Source organism: Rhinolophus ferrumequinum, chromosome 9 (genome assembly GCF_004115265.2).
Source record: "Rhinolophus ferrumequinum isolate MPI-CBG mRhiFer1 chromosome 9, mRhiFer1_v1.p, whole genome shotgun sequence".
Taxonomy (NCBI): Eukaryota; Metazoa; Chordata; class Mammalia; order Chiroptera; family Rhinolophidae; genus Rhinolophus; species Rhinolophus ferrumequinum.
The window spans coordinates 15,730,949-15,757,334 of record NC_046292.1 but is presented as its reverse complement, the minus strand read 5'-3'; the positions used below and the strand labels follow the sequence as shown (position 1 = coordinate 15,757,334).

Sequence of the window (26,386 nt, the reverse complement as noted above, 5' to 3'; positions counted from 1 at the left end):
GAGTGTAGGTAGGCCTGTTGATTTAAGGAAAAACATCGTCTACCCTGGGACCGGCTCATCTGCTAGGAAAGGGGACGTTCCCTGGGCCAGACTCCTCCCCCGAGAAGGAGAGAGCCTGCTTCCTTCAGGTCTGGATCCAGACTCAGATCCTGCCTTGTCTCTTTTCTGACAGCGAGCTGTGCATCGTGGTCTTTGGGACGCGCTTTTGGGTCAGCTCAGCCTTGGTACGATTCATGTTTTACCTATCGCTTCCTTTTTGTGTATATTCTATCCAGGTCAAGAGACAACTGCCACGGAAAGACAGAGTGACTGATTCCAGGACAGTGAGCATTGGGGGAACTGCCAGAAGCACTGACGGAAAAGCTTAAATTACCTAAATGGTAAGTGTGTTGTACAGTGAAACCTGGCCACACTCATAGAAATAGGCTGTTCCTGCCATCGACTATTTTTCCATCGTTATGAGAGAGGGAGAGAAGTTAGTATTTGTTGACGATCTGTTCTGAACCAAATGCTATGTTAAGTACTTTACATGGTTTCTCATTTCGTCAACCAGCCAACCTAATGAAGGAAAATCCTTGCATGAAGTTGACAACCTTGAGAAATAGGCCTGGCTGCCATTTACTGAATCATTACTATAGGCCGGGCCCAGTTCTATTTGACATACATACCTGCCTTAATATTTATCCCACCCCTATGAGGGAAGTGCTGTTATTATCACCGTAACAATTAAATAACTTCTCTGGTTCACACAGGTAGTAAATGGTAGGACTCGATTTCAAACCTGGGTTATCTTCATTGTACTTGAACATCTCTCTTTTGAGAAAGGTACTTTTTGATTGAGGCAGTGACTGACATAACCTTTCAAAAGCAAAACAAAATGAATAAATTAGAAAAACCCTTTCAGTTGACGACTAGCTCTTTATCCGCGCCCTTTGTGGGTTCTGTGTGCTGGTATCTTATTGGTGGTTGTTGACCCAGGCGGTGGAGAGTACTAACCAAACAGAACAGGGAGTTCCCAGAGGGCTTTGGAGCCAGGGCAAGACTCTGGAGTGCGTTTTCTTCTAAGATGGGAGCCACTGGGGAGTGGAGAAGGTGGTCTTGGTGGTCGGTGGTAGCTGGGTAATTGTTCGAGAAAGGTTCTCGGGGAAGGTAGAGCAATAGGGCAACCAGACAAAGAGCCTGGCAATTGGGTTTTAGGAAGAGGAGTACTGGGCGTAGGAAAGGAATCTTAGCAAGACCTTTCACTCTCACGGTTACCGCTCCTGGGCAATAGGCTTAGTTAGGGACCGTGGAGAGCTCTTCTTGAGGGAGTGGGAAACTTCTAGGCAGACTCTTGCCCTGTTAGTTGGTTCAGGATTCTTGTTGTGTTCCTTCCCCTGGAGCAATTTCCTACCTCAGGGAACTGGTTTATGAAATTAATTTCTGGTTGGGTGGAGTGGCAACTGTATTCATTTGTTCATTGGTCTTGGTGAGGATACTTTAGTCTCTTTTTATTGGTGCACCAATGTTTTTAAATACACTTGGTGAATGGGGGAGGAGGGACAGAGATAATCCTTTTTATCAACAAACTTATTCCACATACCTGTTATACATAGAGGATTTTGCTGTAAACTGGGGCTTGTGTGCCGCTGATGAAATGGACCACTTTACTACATGCATTACACAGTGCTTGGAACTAAGTATACAGCATTAAACAAAACAGGAAAAGTCCTTGCTCTCAAGGATTATTTTCTAATGGGAAGAAACAGATAAAAATAAATTAGTAACTAAATATTAACAAACAAACAAACAAACAGGTAAATGGATAAATAAGGTCCATTACGTGATATGTGCTCAGAAGAACAAAAGCAGATTAAGGTGAGAGAGACTGTTGAGCTGAGAAATTGCTGCTTCATATCAGGTGATCAGGGAAGGCCTCCCATGAGGTGATATTTTAAGCCAAGTTCTGAAAGAAGTGAGCAATCCAGCCAGGCAGGTATCTGGGAGAGCAGCATCCCAGGCAGAGGGAATAGCAGCAGGAGGAAGAGCCTTGAGGTATGGGTGTGACTTGTCATGTCCGAGGCCCGTCATGTGCTGGAGTGGAGTAGTAGGGAAAGAGCAGTAGGAGATAAGAGCAGAGAAGTCATGGGACCCAGATCACGCTGGGCCTTAGGGACAGGCAGGACCTTTGGTGTCCATTCTAAGGGAGGTGGGAGCCGCTGGAGAGTGGAGAACCGGAGTGACGTGTTTTGACTTAGGTTTGCAAGGCTTACTCGTTGCTGTGGGAGAACAGACTGGAGGGTGGGGAAAGGCGGGCCGTGGCCGAAGCAGGGAGAGCAGATGTGGAAGCGTTTGCAGTGGTCAGTAGTGCAGGGAACGAAGACGGCGGCTCAGACTTGGGTGGTAGTTGGGGGGTGACCAGGAAGTAATGCATTCTGGACATATTTTGAAGGCAGAGTCATTCTCATTCTCCTTGTAGAGATGTTTGATTGATCTGTAGTTAATCTGTAGGTTACATGGATTTGAGGGTATCGTCGGAAACTTGACAAGTGATCCCTAGTAAAATTCTAAAACTGACTGAGCAAAGGATAAGAACACAGTGACCCGTAGAAGCCAGCTTGTGTTCACTCAGAATGAGTCATAATAATTCTTGTCTTTCTTTAAGCTTTGCCATGATTTTACTTAAACTATAAAGTCAGTGCAAGTTTATTATAGGAATATTAGCGAATAAAGAGAAAACCCACACCACCCAGAGAGAATTACCATATAGCACTTTAATATGTATCAGGACAGTTCATTTTTGAAAAGGTTCGTAGTCTGGGGGATCAGGAATGTGCTAGAAAGATAATGTGTCTCTTAAGAGCTAAAATTAGGTATCTAACATTTTTTCATGTGATCCCAAAACAAAGAAAAATTTGGGCTGGCTTGCACACAGGTATTGTGCAATTCCGATTGCTAGATCCGTTTATCTAGACAGGCTGTTTTCAGTGACATTCTGGAGGGCTGCTCTTGGTTGTATTTTAACAATTTGAACATCAATTTGGATGAAGACAGAGAGAAGACATGCTTATCAGATTTATAGATAGCCAATGGTGGCCCGCTGGAAGGAGTAGCAAACGTTGTAGACAATTGCAACTAACTTTCAAGTTGAAATGCAACAAATAGTAAATAATAACTGAAGCTTAAACTTACACATGGCACTTAAGATGGACCGGGTACTAGTCTAAGCACTTCATGTATGAACTCATTTACAGTTACAGTAACTCTTTAAGGTAGGTATTGAAGCCTAGAGAAGTCAAGTCACTTAGCCAGGGTCACACAGCTAGTAAGTGGCAAAATCAGGGTTTGAATTGAGGCTGTCTGGCTTCACCGTCTGTAATCTTTAATCATGGTGCCGCCGTACTGCCTGCCAAAGAAATAAGCTCCATATTTAGGTTATTAATTAGATTTAATAGCAATTTATTTGGAAAAAATTCAGTGTGAACCTACATACTGGTAATGCTGCGGCCAGATTCGTTCCTGCCGTCCTGGGCTCCATTCTGAAAACTGGATCGGCCAGATCCACCCTCACTCACCCCTTTACCACGTCGCTCCTGTGTAGTTCGGGCCCTTATCCTGTCTCTTGCCTTGGCGATTACAATAGCACCCTAGTTTATCCTGTTAGAATGTTCTTTCAGAAATGCTGTTCTGACCGTGTTACTCCCTTGCTTAAGCCCCTTTGTTCCAAACAGGTTGCTAATTTGCAGATTCTCTCACAGGCGTGTCAGTGTGTGTTTTGGAGAGTCTACACAGTGGTCGTTTTATTTCCTTTTCTTTTTTTTAAAATGGAATTCATGGCTGCGTTTCCCTCTTAGCCAGCGTCCTACCAGGCTGTCACTCACATTATCAGCCTGATCTCTTTGCGTTTGCGACCTTTGGCATGAAGGCTGTGTCTGTGTTGAATGTAGTGCCCAGATCTGAAAACAGTTCCCTAGATGGAGTTGGCCAGTGCAGAATACAGTGGGACTGTTTCCTTCATAAGGTGCTTACCTTGTCCCATCACGGTATGTAGTGGCTAGGACAGAAAAATAAAGATGACACAGCCCCCGCTGGCATAGCTCAGAGCTCAGTAGGGGAATACAAATGCATAGGCAAGTAAGTGTCGTGGGTACAGTGATAGAAGCAGCTACGAGTTCAAGGTGATGCATTTCTGTTGGGGGAGGGGCTGTTTGAAAAGGCTTCAGAGAACAGGTGCTGCAGGGAAAGATATTCCCTATCAGAATGGGGCAGGGAGGCGGGAAGGGAGAGGATCGGGGAGAAAGGTCAGCTCTAGACTTGTTCCTCCTGGGCTTCTGTGCTGTGCCCTGTCTACACTCCAGCCTGGCAGTTGCCTGCTCAGCTCTTCCCCTGGGCATCCCACATCAGTCCCGCTGAATTACTTCAAGTTGCCCAAGTGCGGCCTTGTTTTGTTTGCACCTTGTGCTGGACAGACAGCCGCATAAAATAGCTACAAACATAAAAACACAGATTCCTGATGTGGATCTGCCCTAGTAAAAAGTCAAGACAGTAAATCAGAATTGTAGTCAAGTGGTTAAATGGGCTGAGGAGGAAAAGATAAGTAGGATCTCCTACCTTAGAGCTGTCTAAAGATGGGATGAGTTGCCTTGGGAGGAAAGGAGTGTCCTTCCTGTCACTGGAAGCGTTTGAATGGGAGCTGAATAAATAGGTAACTTCTGCGTGGAGTGGAAGGTGGATTCAGACACCTCTGAACCCTCCCAACCTGGAGAATGTCTGCATGCCAGCTGCGCTACGGACCCTGGGGTTTGCATCTCTAAAATGCATGAATTTGTGATTCTGGGAAAGATCATCTGAGCCCAGTCATGAAATAGAAACACCCAGGAAGCGGTGGTGAGATGTGGACAGCCTAAGGTTTTAAGATAGGGAACTAGAAAACGGTCAGAATGAAGCTGCTTAAAAATAGTCCTATTTTCCTTTAGGTCCGGGTTGGCAAATGGGCCACAGGCCCACTGCCTGTTTTTGTAAATAAAGGTTAATTGAAACACCTCCACACCGTTGGCTTATATGTTGTGTATAGCTACCATGGCAGAGTTGTGTAGTTGGGACAGAGACCTTAGGTTTTACAAAGCCTAAAAGATTTACTAAAAAACTAAGTTGGATACTTCCATGAATACTATTAAACTTGAAAGTATATGTTTACCAACCCCCTGCTTTAAATGACTTGGGAACAGGAAGTGAATCATGGCAGCTGTGCTGGGGAAAGGGTAGGGCAAGTTTGATTATGTTCTGTTTCAGACCTTCCTGGCCCACTAGGGCAAGAGGAGCTGTAAACTGCCTTATAGGGCCCCTTGGAACTGGATTTAAGAACTTGGGCAGAAAGGAGCCCCGGAGGAGAGACAATTGGTGCTGTAGCTTTCCAGTATGAATTGGAACCGAGCCAGACATCTGTGTGTGTGTGTGTGTGTGTGTGTGTGTGTGTGTGTGTGTGTGTAGTTGGCCTTATAGGATACGAGCTACCCTTCTCTTCACTTGCCTCTGATTGCTGAGGTTTACTGTAAACAATTGCCTTCCCACACCCCACCCTCAGGCACAATTAATCACTTCTTTTGAGCTTCCAATGTATATATATTGGGCAGTAAAATGTGCTAAGCAAAAAATCGGTAAGAAACCAGGGTGCTGTGGTAGGTAAGATGGTCAGGGAGGCTTCTTTACTGTTGGTTTATAATTTGTTCTTCTTTCTGATTCCTTGAAGACAAGGGTGAGGTCTTAAGGATCTCTCTCTAGCACCTGGCAAATGCTGGTGTATCACAGATGTTCCATAGACGCTACTGAATAAACAAATTTCACTGCGTGGGGCGGCACTGGGAAGAGAGGCTCGCCCGCTTCCCTTGGTGGATAGTCCTGGAGGAAGCAAAGCATTTCTTTCTTTGGCTATACAGTACTCAGGGCCAAAAGGGCAGAGATAAGCGACACTCAACTCATTTTGGATCCATTGCCCTGTTTTCCCTGGGTGGAGGGCTGATCTGAGCCAAGTGCTATTTTTAGGAGGATTCTGCCTGGTGAAACTCTCCTTACGTATACATGGGACTTTTCGAAGTGCTTTTGCTGACTTTCTTTGCTGTGAGGTAGGTTGGATTGATATTCTTTTATTTTTTCCAAGGAAGGAGCTGATGCATAGAAAAATCAGTGACTTGGCCAAATGGGTAGCATTCTTTGGAGAATCTGGCTACCTTCTTACTAGCTGTGACCCTGGGCAAGTCGGAGGATTCCTGTCGCACAAGGTTATCGTGGAGGCTGGACAGAATGATGGTATTGGCTACTGTTTGTCGTGACTGATGCGCAAGGCGTTCTCCTAAGTGTCTGACACGCCTGGGGATTTCCACGTATTCGTATAGATGAGAAAACCTCAGAGAAGTAATTTGTTTAAGGTCTGGGATCCCTAGAGAAAGCATTACATTAAGTACTTCCTATATTGGCTGTACTATGGTACTGCTCCGTCTGTGGTTGTCCTTTATTTGTTCCCTTTGTACCCGTTGGTTATTATTGGTCTGTGTGTAATCTGAACTCCTCACTTCCTAAAAGACGATTAAGAGTTTGTCGGGAGATGATTTTACACAACGGGAAGACTCCTAGATAGAGAGTCAGGAGACTAAGTTGCTGGAGAAATCACAGTATTCACTTCTGAATCTCAGTTCCTTCATTTTTAAAATAAAGGGATTGGGCCAAATAGGTGACTTTATTTTAAATAAAAGCAGTGGAACTATTTCTTTCCAGTTTTATGGGGGAAGCTCAGTATATGACGGAACTGAAATCGGTTGCTTGGTGCATGTCAGAGGCCCGCCTGCCCAGGCCGCCTCTCTCCGTGCTGTCCCCCATAGATGACCCCTGAGGGGATTTGCTGAGCACAGCGTGAAAACCAGAGGACTGAATGATCTCTTAGCTACGTTTTGGCTCTGAAATCCCATTCTAAGGAGTGGAAGAACCATTTTCTGCTTCTTCTCCAACACTTGGTCCAGAACGAGAGCTAGATAGCTAGAGCTAGTGGTGTGGTATTTGTGGTATTTCCATCCCATGTCTATGGCATAGACCAGAAAGCTAGAGGAACAGTGTCCAACGGGGAAAAGTACTGTGACTGAGGCGCTGCAGGTGGCACAGGGCTTGGGATGAGATCACGATGACGTTACCACAGGACCTGATAACTGTGCTGGCTGTGTCTGCTCTTGCCAGTTGTCCTGTCCTTTGTAATCCACGAGTAGCTTACAGGCATCGTTTTTATTTTCTTCTGTCAATGGTTAGTGCCAAAGCGCTAACCAGCCATTTGGTAAGTAGGGGGCTCGTTCAGCCATTCGTTCATCAAATTTCAAGCATTAGTTATGTGCCGGGCTTCTTGATGGTACTGAGACTATGATGGTAAGAATCATGTTGGAGAGAGCAAGTGAGCAAATAAAACTTGATACAGTGCGGTGAGCGCTGTGTGGGACCAACACAGCAGACAGTGGGAGCCGGAAAGGCAGGCCCTGATCTGGCCTGGGCTTTTGGAAAGGAGGCGCTCCAGAAGCTTCCAGGAGGAGGTGTTGTTTACGGTGGGATTTGAAGAAATAAGGAATTCCCAGTCAGGTTAGTAAAGGCCCGGAGGGGAGAGAGTGCAAGTGTGTGGGTCTCCGAGGGTCAGGGCTGCTGTGGGGTGAAAATGAGGCTGGAGAGACGGCAGGCCAGGCCTTGAGGACCGTCCATGCCATGTTGGGAGTTTGGACTCGATCCTGCGGCAGCAAGGACGTTTCAGTGCTTTTGGGTAGTGATGTGGGATAGATAACTATATTTCCAGTGAATGTTTGCTGTATATTCACTGGGCTTAGCTTTTTCGTTCCTTGTGCTGTACTGGTTGATTCATAAGAGTCTTGAACAGAACATGTAAAATTGGCACCGAAAGCCAAATGAAAAAAAACAGCAATATAATTCCTGGACTCTACTAATTCAGAATTGTAATTACAATTGTAATGAGGATGTACGAAAGTTTAACATTTCCCTCTTGAAAAAGGGGTTTACGAAAACAAGTATAAACTAGTATAAGTAAGATTTGTTGAGGGGAATGTTTCAGTTTCGAGTAAGCTGGGTTTTTTTTTTTTTTTAAAAAAAAAGCTTTATTGAGATATAATTTATATATCATAAAGTTCATCTCTTTAAAGAGTACAATTTAATGGCTTTCTAGCATATTTATGAAGATAAGCCGTTTACAGCCCTCTGTAGAAGCATATATCATTTGTCTTCCAGTAACTGCTCTGCCAGCGAGGATTCTTTCTGTATTTACTCATTAAAAGTTGGTTTATGGCCCATACTAGTTTAGTCCCCAACCCCCGCATCCTGTGTATAAATTGGTAAAGGTTTTTTCAGTGGACCACTAGGCAAAAGTCCAAAGAGAAATATTTTTGTATGCGGCACTCAACGTAGGATAAGCGGATGGGTATAAGGGAAGAGGTTTCTGTCTTAATATTATGTAAACTTAGGGTACTTTTCCTCTCTGTTTTTGTGAATGAGGAAGCCTGTAGGCTGGGAAAAGGAGGAGGAGACGAAAAGAAGCAAAGATGAGAGGACAGAGAAAGATGCACGCAGGGAAGCCGAGTGCTGGAGGAAGAAATAGCCCGGGAGGGGCAGGATCCCAGAGGCCGAGGGAGGGAGGCTCCGTGTTTCCAACACCTCCAAAGCCTTGGTGTGTTGTTAAGAGTTGAACTTGGGCTCCATCTGGTGGCTCTCGGCTTGAAGTGTAACCAATGGAAGAAGGGACCTTGGAATTGGAGGAAAGTGGCATTTGACACTTCAAGTCCCATTTGAGGTTCTCTTTTGCCCTGGGTTTTCTTAGGGTATCTTGTTGAGTCCGTTTTTCTCTCACAAATGGTGGCTGTTTTTTCTTACGGCTTAAACCGTGTTCCCTCCCTCCTTAATCCCTGGTTGTAAATACAATCTTGCCAGACTACACCACTACGGTCCCCTTACTGTTGCTGTTATCTACTGACCCCCTGGGTCACTGCCCCTAATGTCTCAATGATTTTAGCTTCTTGTTTATTATCACTCTTTCCAACACTAGTTCTGTTCATTTGTGGTGTTTTCAGCCTACAGTTCGGTGGTCCTCGCAACACCTTTGCATCTCAGATATTTCTCTCTTCCAGTGGCCTTCTTAATGTCCCCTCCCAACTCCCAGCAATCCCATGACCATACTTTAGTTTTGTTAAGTTTTATTTTTTTAATTAAGGCCATTTTTTTAAGAGTAGTTTTCTGTTCACAGCCAAACTGAGGAGACGGTCCAGAGATTTTCCATGTACTCCCTGCCCACCCCCTCCACGGCCTCCTCTATTATGAACCTCCCCCACCAAAATGGTACACTCGTTTGAACCCACATTCACAGCTCATAATCGCCCAAAGTCCATAGTTTACATTAGGGTTCACTCCTGGTGTTAGGTTTGGACCAATGTCTGACATGCATCTGCCATTACAGTATCAGACCGAGGACTTTTCATGGCCCTAAAAATCCTCTGTGCTCCGCCTGCTTACCTTAGTTTCTGACGGGAGCAATTACTGCGGCCCCGTGGTAGCTGCAGTTCCCTGAAATCCCTCTGATGACCATCTCCTGTTTTCCTAGCTCATTCCTGCCAGTGCCCTGGCTCCAGCTACCCTTCAGTCCTCACCGGTACCTTTAGTTTATCGGTCCTGTTACATTTTCACTGTTCTTAATGTTCTCCTCTCTCTTTACTGAATGAGCTGAAGTTCCCTTGCACGCACCCCAGATTCCCACCTCTTTTGCTGTGTTACACTCACAACGCTCCAGTCCTGGTTCAGTCCAGCTCGGCTCTGTCCACCCTGTGCTTTCATCTGGTCAGCTGAACAAGACTGGATAGAAAAGTCCAACCTTGCCGATTAACCATGGATTTCAGGGGGGCCCTTCATATTGCCTGGCAGTCATTTTATATTTCCTATTCACCTTGATGACCATTTCTGAAACCCACATTGTCACTTTATGAAGACCTTGCTTTCTGCATCAGTGAAAAAAGCAAAAAAAAAAGTTCTCAGAAGAGTGCTTTCCTGGACACCTGCCATTATGTCTACCATGTTTCCCCGAAAATAAGACCTAGTCAGACAGTCAGCTCTAGTGTGTCTTTTGGAGCAAAAATTAATATAAGATCCGGTCTATAAGATCGGGTCTTTGATATATGATATGATATGATATGACATGATATGATATGATACCGGGTCTTATATTAGTTTTTGCTCCAAAAGACGCATTAGAGCTGATTGTCTGGCTAGGTCTTATTTTTGGGGAAACACAGTACCTTTCCATCTACCCACCTGTGTCCACATCCTGTGTCCACATCCCCTCCCTCCGGCTGTTACCAAGATGAACTACCAGTGTTCTCCAGCGCTGCTGCTTGTACTTACCTCCAGAGCCCAATTTTGTCTCTTATACCCAAGAACTTTGCTCCATCATATTTCCTCCTCTTTTACACATGTCAGCTTTTCCCTTTTTCCTGGATCATACACTATCAGTATGCCAACATCCTTTCTCCCCGTCTTAAAAGAAAACACCTCTTGGCACCACTTATTCTGTCAGTGGCCTGCCTACTTATTTGCTGTTTTTTTTTTTTTTTTTAAAGCAGAATTCAAAAATTCATCGTAATTTTTATCTCTAATTCATCTCATTTTCTCAAGAACTCATTCTAATAAAGCTTTCACCTCTATCCAGAGTTGCACTTGTTGACTTTTGTGTTGTTAAATTCAGTGGCCACCTGTGTCTGTTAAGGTCTTTGCCCCATTTTTTGTTTTCTTACTGTTGAGTTTTAACAGTTCTTTGTATTTTATGGAGAACAGTCCTTTACCAAATATGTCTTTTGCAAATGTTTTTTCCCTAGCCAAGTTGCTTATCTTCTCATGTTCTTGACATTGCCTTTTGTAGAACATGTTTGTAATTTTAATGAAGTTCAGCATATCAATTACAGTTGTCCCCACCCCTCCAATATCTTCAGTTTTGCTTTCTGTGATTTTAGTTATCCGTGGTCAACCAAGTCCAAAAATATTTAATGGAAAATTCCAGAAATAAACAATTCATAAGTTTTAAATTGCGAGCCATTCTGAGTGGCGTGATGAAATCTTGCGCCGTCCAGCCTTGTTCTGCTCAGAACGTGAGTCGTGCCTTTGTCGAGCATATCTAGGCTGTATACGCTCTGCCCACCTATTAGTCACTTAGCAACTAACTCAGTTATTAGATCCACTGTAGAGGTATCACAGTTCTGATGTTCACGTCACCCTTATTTTACTTAATAAGGGCCCCAAAGTACAAGAGTAGTGATGCTGGCAATTCAGATAAGCCAAAGAGAAGCTAAGCTGTAAAGTGCTTCCTTTAAGGGAAAAGGTGAAAGTTCTCGATTTAATAAGGAAAGAAAACAATAATAATATGCTGAGGTTGCTAAGATCTACAGTAAGAACAAATCTTTTATCTGTGAAAAATGCCTAATTTATAAATTAAACTTTATCAGTGTTATGTATGTATAGGAAAAAAATATAGTGTCTATATAGGCTTTGGTACTATCTGTGGTTTCAGGCATGCACTGAGGGTGTTGGAATATATTTCCCATGAATAAAGGGTGGACGACTGTATTTCTTTCATGGATCCTGCTCTTGGTGTTACATCTACATGGTCATGGTTGTACCCACGGTCATCTAGGATTTCTCCTGTTACCTTCTAGGTGTCTCATAGTTCCAGGCTTTACATTTAGGCCTGTGATCCATTTTGAGTTAATATTTGTGTCTAGATTCATGGTTTTCCATGTGGATGTCCATTGGCTCCAGCCTATTTGTTATGAGGACTATCTTAGCTCCATTGTATTGCCTTGCTTGTTTGTCCAAGATCAGTAGACTGTACTTACATGGGTCTATTTCTGGGCTCTAATTCTGTTCCATTGATCTCTTTGTCTGTTCTCTCACCTGTGCGACACTTTCTTGACTACTGTAGCTTCACAGTAAGTTTGAAGTTGGGCAGCATCAGTCCGTCTTGGTTCTTCTCTTTCAATATTGTATTGGCTGTTCTGGGTCTTTTGCCTTTCCATGTAAACTCAAGATTTGTGGATATCCACAAAAAATAACTTGCTGGGACTTTGATTGGTATTGTACTGAATCTATAGGTCACTTTGGGAAGAACTGACATTTGGAAATATTGAGTCTTCCTATCCATGAACATGGAATATTTCATTTATTCTTTGATTCATCAGTTTTATAGTTTTCCTTGTATAGGTCATGTACATACTTTGTTAGATTTCTACCTACTGGTATGTATTTCGTTTTGGGTGGGGTGCTAATGTACATGGTATTGTGTTTTGAATTTCACATTCCACTTGTTCATTGCTGGTGTATGGGAAAGTGATTGACTTTTGTATGTTAACCTTATATTCTGCAACCTTGCTATAATTGCTTGTTAGCTCCAGGAGTCTTTTTGTTGATTCATTTGAGTTTTCTACATAGACAATTATGTCATCTGTGAACAAAGAGTTTTATTTCTTCTTTCCCAGTCATACACGTTTTTCTTGTCTTAACTGCATTAGGTAGGACTTCTAGTACGATTTTGAGAAGCAGTGGTAAGACTGGACATCGTTGTCTTGTTCTTGATCTTAGTGGGAAAGCTTTGAGTGTCCCACCATTAAAAGTTTTGGTTAGCTGTACTTTTTTTGTAGATGTTCTTTATTCTTTATCAAGTTGAGGAAGTTCCCCTCTATTCCTAGTGTGCTGAGAGTTATCATGAATGGGTCTTGGATTTTGTCAGATGCTTTTTGCATCTGTTGATATGATCATGTGATTTTTCTTCTTCAGCCTGTTGATGTGATGGGGATTTTACCTTCATTGATTTTCAAATGTTGAACCAGTCTTGTATACCTGGGATATATCCCACTTGATAACATTGTTTTTATACGTTGTTGGATTAGATTTGCTAATATATTTTTTGAATATTTTTACATCTGTGTTCATGAAAGATATTGGTCTGTAGTTTTCTTGTAATATCTTTGGTTTTGGTATTAAGGTAATGCTGGCATAGAATGAGGAAGTATTCCCTCTGCTTTTAACTTTTGGAAGAAAATGTAGAAAATTGGTATAATTTTTCCCTTAAATGTTTGGTACAGTTACCAGTGAACCCATCTAGGTGGACCTGGTGCTTTCTGTTTTTGAAGGTTATTAATTATTGATTCAATTTCTTTAATAGATATAGTCCTATTCAAATTGTCTCTTGTGTAAATTTTGGCAGATTATGTCTTTCAAGGAATTGGTTAATCTGTTGGTTGGTGCAAAAGTAATTGCAGTTTAAAAAGAAATAAAAAATAAAAGTAAGTAAAATTTTCCATACTAAAAAGAGTAAAATGAAACATATGAATTTAATTTTAATGATGTATTTTGTTTAACCTAATAAATCCAAAATACAATTATTTCAACATAAAATCAATATAAAAATTTTAAAAAGTAATTGCGGTTTAAAAGGTTTAAGATAATTGCAAAAAACGCAGTTAGTTTTGCACCAATCTAATAGGTTATCAAATTTGTGGAGACAGAGTTGTTTATAATATTTTTTAAAATTATCCTTTTAATTTCCATGGGATTTGTAGTGATGTCCCCTCTTTCACTTCTGGTATAATGTGTATCTTTTTCTTAGCCTGGCAAGAAGCTTATTTATGTTATGATCTTTACAAAGAACTAGCTTTCGGTTTCATTCATTTTTCTGTATTGATTTTCTGTTTTCAATTTCATTGATTTCTGCTCTAATTTTATTACTTTTCTCCAGTTTTCTTTGGTTTTAATTTGCTCATTTTCCTGGTTGCCTAAGACGGAGTTTAGATTAGTGATTGTAGATACTTATTCTTTTCTAATATATGCGTTCAGTGCTATAAATTTAACTCTAATAAACATTGCTTTTGCTATACCCCGCGAATTTTGATAAGGTTGTATATATTTTTATTTTCATTCAGTGCAAAAATATTTTTAAAACTTTCTTGAGATTTCTTTTTTGACCCATGTGTAATTTAAAAGTGTGTTGTTTAATCTCCATGTATTTGGGGATATCCCAGCTATTTTTCTGGTATTGATTTCTAGTTTAATTTCATTGTGGTCTGAGAGCATATAATGTGTTTTATGGCCTAGAATGTGGTCTATCTTGGTGACTATTCCATGTGAACTTGACAAGAATGTGTATTCTGCTGTTGTTTATTCTGTACGTTTCCATTATATAGATTGATTGATGGTGGTTTTCACCATCAATATATCCTGACTGATTTTCTGCCTGCTAGCTGTGTCCATTTATGATAGAGGGGTATGGAACTCTCCAGCTGTACTAGTGGATTCACGTGTTTGTCCTTGCAGTTCTGTCAGTTTCTGCCTCGTGTATTTTGATGCTCTGTTGTAAGACACATACATAATAAGGACTGTTACGTCTTCTTGGAGAAGTGATCCCTTTATCATTACGTAATGCCCCTCTTTACCCTGGATAACTTCCCTTGCTCTGAAGTTTGCTGAATTTAATGGAGCTGAAATTAATGGAACTATTCCAGCTTTCTTTTGATTAGTGTTAACATGGTACAACTTTCTCTATTCCTTTACTTTGTAATCTATATGTTTCTTATTAAAATTTAAAATGGGGTTTGCAGACAACATATAGTTGGGTTTTGATTTTGATCCATTCTGACAATCTCTGTCTTTTCATTGGTATATTTAGACTATTGATGTTTAAAGTGATTATATAGTTGGATTAATATTTACCATACTTGTTATTATACTGTTTTGTTGCCCTTGTTTTTTGTTCCTATTTTCATCATCTACTCTTTTTTCGCCCTTTGTGGCTTTAATTGAGCATTTTGTATGGTTGCATTTTCTCTCCTTTCTTAGCACATCAAAATATTTTTAGTGGTAAATTGTTATTTTTCTATATCCACTTGTCGAATTTGGGCTGGGGGGAACAGTTTTCTCTGTGACCTCAGTTCTCTCATGGATCTAAAAAGACTTGGTGATTTCAGTTTTTTCAGGTTTTCACTTGTAAGGACAAAGGGATGACTTCTAAGCTGCTTACATGGTGGAAGTTTGCCTGCCCTCTCTATGCTTTTTACTTCTTCCCTGCCTTAAATTATTATTTTTTGGTTATTTTTTATTGTAAAAAATGCACAACATAAAATGTATTATCTTAACCATTTTTAAGTGTACGATTCAGTAGTGTTAAGTGTATATTCACATTGTGCAACCAATCCCTGGAACATTTACCTTGCAGAACTGAAACTCTATTCCTGTTAAACGACGACGCCCATTTCCTTTTCCTCCAGCAACCACCATTCTACTTTGTTTCTATGAGTTTGACTACTCTAGACACGTCATGTAAGTGAAATCACACAGTATGTCTTTTGTGACTGGATCATGTCACTTTAGCAGTGTCCTAAAGGTGCATCCATGTTGCAGCATATGTCAGAATTTCCTTCCTTTTTAAGACAGTATTTCATTGTACGTATGTGTATATATCACATTTTGTGTATCCATTCACCCATTGATGGACACTTGGGTTCCACTTCTGACTGTTTTGAATAGTGCTGTTATGAACATAAGTTGTGCAGATCTCGCCGAGATCCTGCTTTTAAGTCTTTCGGATAAATACCCAGAAGTGGAATTGCTAAATCCCATGGTAATTCTATTTTTAATGCTTTGAGGAGCTGCCATAGTTTTCCATAGTAGCTGTACCATTTTATTTTCCCACCAACAGTGCACCAGGGTTCCAGTTTTTCCACATCCTCACCAACACTTATTTGCCTTTCCCTAATGATTAGTGGTGGTGTGGAGCATCTTTTCATGTACCTGCTGCCATTTGGATGTCATCTTTGGAGAAATTTTTATTCCAGTCCTTTGCTTATTTTTAAATCAGATTATTTTTTGTTTTTAATTAACGTTTTAAAAGGAGTTTGTTATATATTCTACTTATTAATGCCTTATCAGATACATGATTAGTATCTATTCTTACTAAGATCTAAAGTTAATTACAATAACTGTTCTCTTCCCAAAGAATATGTTTTACTTGAATTCTGATTTCTGTCTCTGACTTAACATGTGATTGTCCAGTGTTTCTATTAATAGTTCCACTTTAGTTTTATCCTGCCCCTCCCCCAATTAGCACTTACTATTTAACTGACTCAGTGTTTGTTTGCGTTAGTTTCTTTGCTTACCGTGCCTTCTTGCATCTCATGCCTGCCTTAAATGATCAGGTTGTGTCTTCTAAATAGTTCTTTTAGTGAGGGTCTGTTAATCAACATTTAGGTTTTTATTTTCCTTTTGTATGTTCTTATCTAGGTGCAGATTGAATTTTGGTTGGGACTTCGCTCCCTGGATTTTCATTCCATATCTTTTATCAATCCTTGAAAATTCTCAGCTAGTAGCTCTTCAAATATTACCTCTCCCCATTCATCTGTTCCTTCCTTTTGGACCGCTTTTATTTTTCCGTTCACCTTGCTTTCACCTTTCAGTCTTCAGTGCTGCTGCTCTTTGTAACTTGGTATCTTCCCAACCACTACGTCCTCATTTGCATCTATTTGCTATTTTCCTTCCACTTCCAGCAATTCTATTGGTTACTTTAAAAAGTTGTCTGATCTTTGTTGATAGTATCTTGTTATTGTCTCGTTTTTGATTCCTTCTTTTATGACTTTAAATACTGGAATGTACTTAATTTGTGGTCTCTAGCCTGTCATACATGGGTTCTTACTGGTGTAAACCTCCTTTATTCAGTCATAGTAAAAGATTGGTCCTTATGTATGTGTTTCGTGATTTGGAATTGTAAACTCAGGTGCAACAGGAACTCAGTAGGGGGACTCTGTCTTTCCAGAGTATTTTTGTTTACGTCTTGTAGGCTTCCCAGGTATATTACTGTTTTTAGGTTAGGTTCTCAGTGAGAGCAAGTCAAGACCACTCAAGCCGTGTAAACTTGAACTCTGAACTTAAGTGAAGGCCCAAGATGATAAATTCTTGAGGCATACAGTCCTCCCTTTCTTCCCTGATAGGTCGGTCCTGTTATCTCCCAGTGTCAATGAGGTGAGTTTTTGTCACTAGTCTACTTCTTCCCCTACAGTTCTTACTAATCTTAGGGTTGTTTACTGCCTTGTTACCAAGAGCTTTCCATGCATTATCTCAGAATAGTACTGGAGAGAGAGAGATGGTAGGTATCATTATCCCCATTTTACAGCTAAGTAAAACCGAGGCTGTTTCCTTAGTGATTTATAGAAAGGTTAATGACTTTCCTGAGATTATGCAGGTGGCAAGTGGTAAAGATTTTCTTACAGCCCGCCATGAGAAATGAGGCATTCCTCTGTGTCCTTTTGCCATGTGCACTGGGGGCATTCTTCATTAGAATGAAACTAGACAGCAGCTCATCATCAGCCATAAAGCACCAGTGGTACCCTGCAGGTCTGCTCAAATCCATTCATTCAAACCACGGGAGTGCTTGCTATGTTTCAGGCACAAGAATTACATGTGGGAGCTCTTTTTACAGCTGGGAGCTGAAGTGCAGACGTTACATTTGCTGTCTGACATGCTTTCTGCTTTCTTTCCGTAGACGGATAATGGTCTCCAGCTGCCAAAGAAGGTTGTGGGCGCCAAGAGAAAGGTAACCATCTCTCAGGCCCTCACGGGGAGCTGGATGCCTCTAGGAGCCCACACTGGCTGGCAGTAGACATGGCCGAGTTTACAAACTACAAGGATGCCGCCTCCAGCCGCCACCTGCGGTTTAAGCTACAGAGTCTAAGCCGCCGCCTTGACGAGTTGGAGGAAGCCACGAAAAACCTCCAGAAAGCAGAGGACGAGCTCCTGGAGCTCCAGGACAAGGTGGTTCAGGCGGAAGGCAGCAACTCGAGCATGTTGGCCGAGATCGAAGTGCTGCGCCAGCGCGTGCTGAGAATCGAAGGCAAAGACGAGGAAATCAAGAGGGCAGAGGATCTGTGCCAGCTGATGAAGGAGAAGCTGGAAGAGGAGGAAAACCTCACCCGTGAGCTGAAGTCGGAGATTGAGCGGCTCCAGAAACGAATGGCTGAACTGGAGAAGCTGGAGGAGGCTTTTAGCAGGAGTAAGAATGACTGTACCCAGCTCTGTCTGAGCCTGAATGAGGAGAGAAACCTGACCAAGAAAATCTCCTCTGAGCTGGAAATGCTCAGGGTCAAAGTGAAAGAACTGGAATCTTCTGAGGACCGCCTAGATAAAACTGAGCAGAGTTTAGTGTCCGAGTTGGAAAAGCTGAAATCCTTAACTCTGAGCTTTGTAAGTGAGAGAAAATACTTGAATGAAAAGGAGAAAGAAAATGAGAAATTAATAAAAGAACTCACTCAGAAACTGGAGCAGAACAAAAAAATGAACCGAGATTATACCAGGAATGCTTCTAATCTCCTGGAAAGGAATGAGCTCCGGATTGAGGACGGCATCTCGTCCGCACTGCCGTCCAAAGAATCCAGAAGGAAGGGCACTCTGGACTATCTCAAGCAGGTAGAGAATGAAACAAGAAACAAGTCCGAAAACGAAAAGAACCGAAATCAGGAAGACAACAAAGTCAAAGACCTTAACCAAGAGATTGAGAAACTTAAGACACAGATCAAACATTTTGAATCTCTGGAAGAAGAGCTTAAGAAAATGAGGGCCAAAAATAATGACCTTCAGGATAATTACCTAAGTGAACAAAATAAAAACAAGCTCTTAGCCAGCCAGCTGGAGGAGATAAAGCTACAAATCAAGAAGCAGAAAGAGCTGGAGAACGGGGAGGTGGAAGGGGAAGACGCCTTCCTGCCCAGCAAAGGCAGGCCCGAGAGGACTAAGTTCAGAGGCCATGGGACGGAGGCGACTGTGTCCAAGCACACATCTCGGGAACTGTCGCCTCAGCACAAGCGGGAGAGGCACCGAAACAGGGAGTTTGCTCTCAACAATGAAAACTACTCCCTGAGCAACAGGCAGGGTTCCTCTCCCAGCTTCACCAACAGGAGGGCGGCCAGAGCTCCCAACACGGGGGCAGGTACAGAGGCTGGGACTCAGGAGACGAGGAGAACTGAAGACCGATTCGCATCTGGCTCTGCTCAGAGCGAAGGGAAGAGGTCCCGGGAGCAGCCGTCCGTGCTCAGCCGTTACCCCCCAGCTGCTCAGGAGCACAGTAAGGTTTGGAAGGGCACTGCCAAGCCAGGTGCTGAGGGCGGGCTGAGGGGAAGAGTCGAGAAGACGACACGGACATTTAGCGATAGCACCCCTGGTCCTGTTCCCAGTGACATAGTGGGCAGAGGCGACAAGGCTTCTGACCCCTCCACGGAGGCCCTCTTTGGCAAGAGGGGGCAGGGGCCCAGCAATGGGAGCCAAGTGACTCAGGCCGCAGACGCCGGCAGTTCCAAGGCTGTTGGAGCTCTGGCCTCATCTCGAAGACCCTCCTCAGAAGGGCTCTCGAAGGGCAGGAAGGCTGCCGGCGGCTCCGAGGCTGACACCAGTTCCCTAGATGCCAAGGCTCCACTTTTGTCCAAGTATCCGTACAGCTCCAGAAGCCAGGAGAACATCCTGCAGGGCTTCTCAGCCCCCAGTAAGGAAGGAGGTGATCAACCCACAGCAGTCGTGATGGACGACAGCCAGCACGAGGCCCTGAGGTGCCGAGTCATCAGACCCGGTGGCCGAGTGAAGCCAGACTCGGATGACGACATGGACGTGGCGTCTCTCGTGACCGCCAAGCTGGTAAACACAACCATCACCCCGGAGCCAGAGCCCAAACAGCCCCACCCTAGAGAAAAGGCCCCATCTCGAGGGGGCCTCCGAACTGCCCTGTTCGAGGGTGATAAAGATGTTGGGACAGAAAATGAATCTGTGAAAGCCGTCAGAGCCTCCACCACTGCTGCGGAGTTCCCAGAGGCCCACGGTCCTGCGGTGAAAAGCCAGCGGCCCTTCAGCCCCCGAGAGGCCTTGCGATCTAGAGCCGTCATCAAACCTGTCATCATTGATAAGGACGTGAAGAAAATCATGGGAGGTTCTGGACCCGAGGCCACGGCGGAGAAGCAGACATCGGCCTGCAGCCCAGGGCCCAACAAGGTGACGAGCAGCATTACCATCTACCCCGCGGACAGCAGCAGCCCGAGGGCCGCCCCGGGCGAGGCCCCGCGGGAGAGGCACACGTCCACCAGCAACATCCAGGTTGGGGCCCCCGAGCTCACATCGGTCAGCAACCACGTCAGCTCCCCCTTTGAGCTCTCCATTCACAAACACGACATCACCCTGCAGTTCCCAGAAGCGGAGCGACTGGGCGAGGGGCCCCTGAAGAACAGGCCTGAAACAGTGGTCTCCCGGAGCAGCATCATAATCAAGCCGTCGGATCCTGTGGAGAGGAACCACCACGCATCCCCCGCGGAGACAATCAACTGGAAGAGCCATGGCGCCCCTTCAGAAGGGAGCGCTTCAGACGCCAGGCATGTTACTCTGCGGAGCGCCTGGAAGAGGAGACGCGACCTGAACTCTTCAGAAGGTCCTTCCACTCGAATAGGGAAAAGTGTGGAATCTTCCAGCGCCTCCGCCCAGAGGTCTTCCACAGACTCCTCAGACCTCGAGCAACCCAGGCCACACCTCTCTGAGCAGGGTGCTCGAAGGGTGGGAGACGCAGGGGACGCCCCCGAGCTCCCCTCCAGAAGGACCCAAAGTAGCCTCACGGTATCTGAGCTGCTCGCTCGTCGGAATCGCGGAGGAGACGCTGTCCCGGCCGCAGCCTGGAACCACTCGGCAGGCATGGTAAGTCCCACTTTGTTCCCTCGCACTCGCCCTTCCGCTGGCCAGACCTTTCTCCTCTGTGCCCGCTGCCCTGGCCTGAGTGACACAAGGTTATGGAAGCGGCGGGAATGGGAGACACTGGGCAGTTCAGAGAACGGGGGGGAAACAAGGTGAGGTTCCCTTAAAGGAGAATAAAGTACTTTGAAGAAGGTATTTAGTAGAGAGCAGCCTGTGTTGCCCAAGTCCTTTCCCTCGTTTGTCTTCCCATGTGAAGGCCACACAGAAAGGCCTCCGTTCTCCTGGTTGGCCGGAGCAGCAGCTAGAAGCACCAGGGCAGCTGCAGCTGCTGGGAGCTCGGGGTGAAAGGAGGAAGCCGGGTGTCCTTCCGTGGAGCAGAGATGGGAGCCGGGAAATGAGTCCTTGGCTGCCTCAGTTCACACAGCACATCCCTCGCCAGCTGCAGGCACGTGGGGCACGTAGGGGAGGAGGAGAGCCAGGCGCATGCCGGCTTTATGGGCCTTCTGCCTGAGCCTCACTTCTTTTGCCCCAGACCCCCGTCACGCCCATTCTGTCAGCCCGAGGGCAGGGCTGGTTCTGAGGGGCTCATTACACGACAGGTAAATCCAGAGCCCTGTCCTTATTTGAAGGTCATCGGAAGGGGAAGCTCCTGGGAGTATCTTTTAGATGTGGGGCCTGTGGTGACGAGACATTTTGGATCTAGACAGCATTCCCTTCTTTTAAAGCTGAAGAGCCCTGTACATCTTTACAGGGTACTTAACACCTAGCAAAGCACTTCCCCACCCACTTACTTCCTGCAGCCTCTCCAGCAGCCCTGGGGGCAGGTATTCCCATTTTTTTCGCTGTAGAAACTGAAGGTCAGAGACAGGAAGTGCCTTACCTAAGGCCACCCAAGTGAATTGCTGGAAGAGCCAAGATTTGAATCCAGGATTCCCGTCTTTAAATCCACTTTAAATCCCCGCCAGCCTTTCTCTCATACTGTGTTCCTTGATCTGCATTTGCTTGGGAGGACCAAAGCAAACATCAAAAAGGCAGAAGGCAGACGTCAGACGTCTGGTAGAGCAGTGGAGAGAAAGATGGGTGTTTAGCTCCCGAAGCTTTGGATGTCAGAGGACGAGGTGCAGGAATGGGATACGAAAGGGAAGGCACGGGAGCTGTCCTGCTTGTTTCCGCAACTGCCTGCCTCCCACGAGGAAGTGGCTCTGCCCTTGGGACGCCTGCAGCTGCACGTGCAGGACTCGGACCGCTGGCTCCTGCTTAGGGGACCCCCCCCGTACCCCCGCTCCTGGCCCTGTACTCTACAGGGACCCCGTTCGTTGTGCGTCCCTGTCTCCCCTAGGAGTGCCCAGCAGCTGGTAGTTTGTAGTTGAATTGGGGTTTTAAGGAAGTTTCCTGTGGGCCTGTGCCCAGCTCTGAGCCTGTCTTCGCAGTTCCGCTGTGGTCTGTGCTCTCGACCCCCCGGCCAGGCTGGAAAGCACCTTGCGGGAGGGAGGGAGGGGGAGGCTTCATACTCACGATATTGTGCTCCACAGCTCACTTTTGTCATTTACTGGCACAGGAGGAAGGCGACGACTGCACACTCAGTGTCCACAGGCGACTGCACAATGCCCTGGAACTGCCCGCAAAGCAGGGGCTGTCAGAGCTGGGGCGAGTGCGGCCCGAGGACCGGTTACGGCCCAGCAGGCCCTGCGCCGAGGAAAACTGAGCCAGCGGGGTGAGGTCTTCTGTCTCCTCGGCTCTTCCACCTTCGCGGGAGCCCTGCGAAGGATTCAAGGCCAGTGAACCAAGCTCGACAGCAGGCCTTGGCTGGGACCGGCAGAGCCAGGCTGGGGCTCAGGTCATTGTGCCAGTTGGCCAGAGGGGATCAGTAATGACTAGCTGGACAGTCACCCAGGCCCGGCCTTCCCTGATTGATGCATGAGTCCTCCCTCCTTGTCCCTGTGCCCCAGGTAGGATGGGCCACTCTGGCTCCCAAATGGGGAATGCTATAGAAACTCCTTCTAGACCCACCACACAACAGCAGCCCCACTGTGTGGTTAACGTTCTGATTTCTTAGTCTCCTCTCCACATCCAGGCCACTTCGTCTGTCCTCGGGGCCCAAGTACCTGCACACGACTTACCAGCCATCAGCTCCACGGAGGGGGCTTCCTTTCCTTTCCCCGTTGGTTCCTCAGACTTACAGGAGGTCTGCTGCCTCTCGGGCTGTGGGACTGCCCTGTAGGCTGAAGCTTCTCTGACCGACCCCCTTGCTGACCAGTTCTCTGGGGGCAGAGCACACGGGTACCCACCTGTTGGAATGACACCCTCCCTCCCCCACGCCCAGCTCTCTGCTCACCTCCAAAGGCACCTGGCAGTGCACAAGCCTCATGCTCCTCCTTCCCTGGGCACCAGTAATGCTGCTGGCCTTGCCTACTCCTCTCTTGTGGCTGGGGACTGCAGGCTGACGTCGTTTGCACCATCGGAACACTCCCGGACTAAACAGGGCCTGACCCAGCCTACTCTGCCTTCTGGGAAGCGCCCAGCAAGGGGGAAAGGGGCAGCAGAAGCGACTCCCCTTTACTCAACTCCACAAAGCAATAGCTCCACGAAAGGCATGGACTCTGTTCCTCCTCCTTCACCCCCACCGAGGGGGTATCGCACTTTACCAAGCTGATCATTCCTGCAGGAGTGGGTCCATGATTTGTGCAAACCAACCGTCGTGACGACTTCATGGGAGGAAAGGCAACACACACCCATGAGAGGCCACAGGTTTATACAATTCAAAACGCAGCGAACTTTTCAGGAAGCCACATAAATAAAAACTGATTAGTTTTCATATACCATTCACATGGGGAAGTTAAAAACCATGTGTCCTTGACACTGCTTTTCCTGTAGCATTTTCTTAGTTTAAAGAAGGGATCCCCTTTCAAAGGCTACCTTTATGAAGCAGACACTGTTCCTTCATAGTGAAAGAGAGCGTTAGACTAGGAGTCAGGAAAGCTGGATTTTCTTCATGGCTCTGTACATTCTGTGTGACCTTGAGGAAATAATTGTCCCCTTGGGGCTTCAGTTTCCCTATCTGTAAAATGAGTTCTTTGAAATGGTTTCTGAGGGTCCTCAGTTTGGCATTCTAAGACTCTTCCCTTCCACTGCTTTTGATTGCTTTTCTGAACTCTTATTCTTTCCAGTTTTCCACACATTATCGTGTCATGAGGCTGAGCTCCGAGATACTCCCTGGGCCTCATTTTACCAGCCTGTAAAGTGGGGGGGTGAGACTAGATGCTCTCCGCGGCTGTTTCTGGCACCAACCTTGCCCGATGCCGCACAGTACCTCCTGGCTTCCAGGCCAGGTGCTTTCCGTAACCCAGGTTGGTGTGTCTCCTGTTCCCATGCCGAGTCGTCTTGGCTGCCCCCCTCAGTGTGGGAACCGGCGCCCATTCTGCCCTCGTCTGCATCAGACGTGGCACCTCTGGAGGCTCGGGGAGCACCTACCTTACCTTCAGGGACGTAGTTCCACTTTCAGGAGTTTTGCCAATCTAAGGGCATTGTCATGGGCTCGCCTTCCCTTCACATTGCTGCCTCAGATGTTCAATTTCAGATGCTGTTTTCAAAATCTCTTCCTGCTGCTTCTGGGTCACTGGCCAGAAACTAGCTTGCTCACGGCCGCAACCTCTCATTTCCAGCCTCCCTGCCATTGTTCCCTGCTTGGCAAACCTGAGAGCAGAAAAGAAACTGACCTCTGTGGTGGTCAACTGAGAGTGTGGGAGACTGAGTCTGTGGCTCGTCTCTGCTGGTGGAAACAGAAGGGCGCCAAGCCATGCCTACAAAAACCTCGCCAATCATTTCTCGTCTTTGGGCGTTGGAGCCCTGGATTCTGGTGCTGTAGCTCCTGGTGCCAAAGTCTGGATCTTTCCACATCTCAGCAGAACCAACATCTGCCACTACCCCAAATGCTCTATGGAAGAGGGACAGCTGTGGTGCCCTCTTGCTGGGGCTACCTTAAAATCTGAGTGCAATAGGGTGTGATTGTAACAGTTACTTCAGGATAAATATTTTCTTTCATCTGCACACTTTCTAGAACCGCTGTAAAATAGATTAAAAAAAAAGTCATCAGTATTGCAGAAAACAACAATCGTAATAGCCAGTGAAGGCTGGAGGCTCAGCTCCCTTGGGCTTCCAATGGCTGGCAAGGAAGGCTGGCTCTCAGATTCCAAAGTTGGAAGGCACGTTTCTGAAAAGGAAACTGGGTGTGAGCTTCTGGACCTAGGCAAAGGCCTCCAGATAAAGGGGAGAGCTGGTAGTTGAAGAGTTGTCCAATCAAGCCAAATATTCCGTCCCAGCCAATAAACCCACTTTTATGACAAGCCTCTCCTGCAGCTTGGTTCTAACTCAGTCTTACTGGCAGGTGTGTGGTTGTGAGAAGTTCCTAGTGGGAACGGGGAACATAACACTCCAGAGTTGGTTGGAGGAAGTAGAGCTGGCTAAACGCCGGGAGCTGGCCGCCTCCAACTGCTGTCGCCTGTCTCTTGCCACTCTGATACTAAAAACCGCCAGAGAAAGCTGCAGGGGTGGGGAGCAAAAGGAAGCCGTGGCTGTTTTTGCTCTTGAGCGGCAGGTCTAGTGTGGGTTAAAGGGATTTGCAGTGGGGCCGGCCGAGGACTCTGATCCAGCCTTGGCCACAGGCAAGCTTGCACATAAGTCCCTCTCATGGGGTGTGGGAGAGTCTGTAGTGATCTTGGGGTTGTCATCCTGGGGTAGTTTTAGGTCTTTACATTGAGTGGGTTAGTGCCAAGTGCTGCCACTTCCCAGTGAAGGACTAAGGACCCAGCCTGCAGTCCCCAGCTGCCTTTGCTGGTGTTCAAGACTGCTTTGGAAGAGCTGCTTTTAGGGATTATCTTTTAAATACCCCGAGTGGGGAACAGGGTTCGCCTCAAAGCCTCACAACCAAGATCATAGGAAAGGGGCCCTATTTTCCTGCTGCTTCACAGCTCAGAACATGTACTGAATGGAATGTATTTTTAAGAGAATAAAGTCTATTTTTTTGTATTTTAGAGATTGGGAGGGCTAGGGAAGTAGCCCTCAAATAAACTGTACTGCATTTTAGGCCCCTTTGCGAAGGGGTGTCAGTATGTCGGTCAGCACACGTACTTGCTTAGGCAAGTGTTTGGGTCTCACCCCTGCCCCTTCGAGTCTCGGGGCAGCAGCTTCTCCCACATTCCTGCTCCAAGCATGGGACCAAGGAGGCCGGACCCTGTCGATGGAAACCAGGGCAGAGCCAGGAGCAGTGACTCAGGGCTCCTTGGGTGCATGTGTATAGTGGAAGCTGCCTGTCTGCATGTATCCTCTGGCTCCAATGCTGTCTGTCGGCTCTGCAGCACAGTATGTAACCAATAAAGCTCCCTCGTTTCCATGTGCTCTGTGTGTGACTGAGTCAGTGGTGCCATTTTTGTTGATGTCATCTCTGCATACAACTGTTTTCTTTCCCATGCGTTGGTGCAGCTAGTATATTTCATTGTAAGGACTGGAAACATCCGTAGCTGAGGCTTAGGAAAGGACATGCCCTGAACTGACCTGGAGTTAGTCATGTAGCAGCTATTTCATTGCTACATTTTATTTCCAGGCTTGTCCTCACACGAAACAAACAATCTGTCTC

At 45.7% G+C, this 26,386-nt stretch overlaps 1 protein-coding gene across 4 annotated transcripts in view; it reads left to right on the top strand.

Annotated features, from left to right (window-relative positions):
* The window catches only part of LUZP1 (leucine zipper protein 1), an 80,864-nt gene extending 54,614 nt beyond the window's left edge, over positions 1-26,250 (top strand). For all 4 annotated transcript variants that reach the window (XM_033115973.1, XM_033115972.1, XM_033115975.1 and 1 more), the window contains exons 2-4: positions 276-380; positions 17,579-20,757; positions 22,313-26,250. In XM_033115973.1, the coding sequence (XP_032971864.1) occupies positions 17,698-20,757; positions 22,313-22,459 (3,207 nt within the window). In that variant the 5' untranslated portion in view covers positions 276-380; positions 17,579-17,697 and the 3' untranslated portion in view covers positions 22,460-26,250. The remainder of the gene's footprint in view (positions 1-275; positions 381-17,578; positions 20,758-22,312) is intronic.
* The last annotated feature ends 136 nt before the right edge of the window (positions 26,251-26,386 follow it).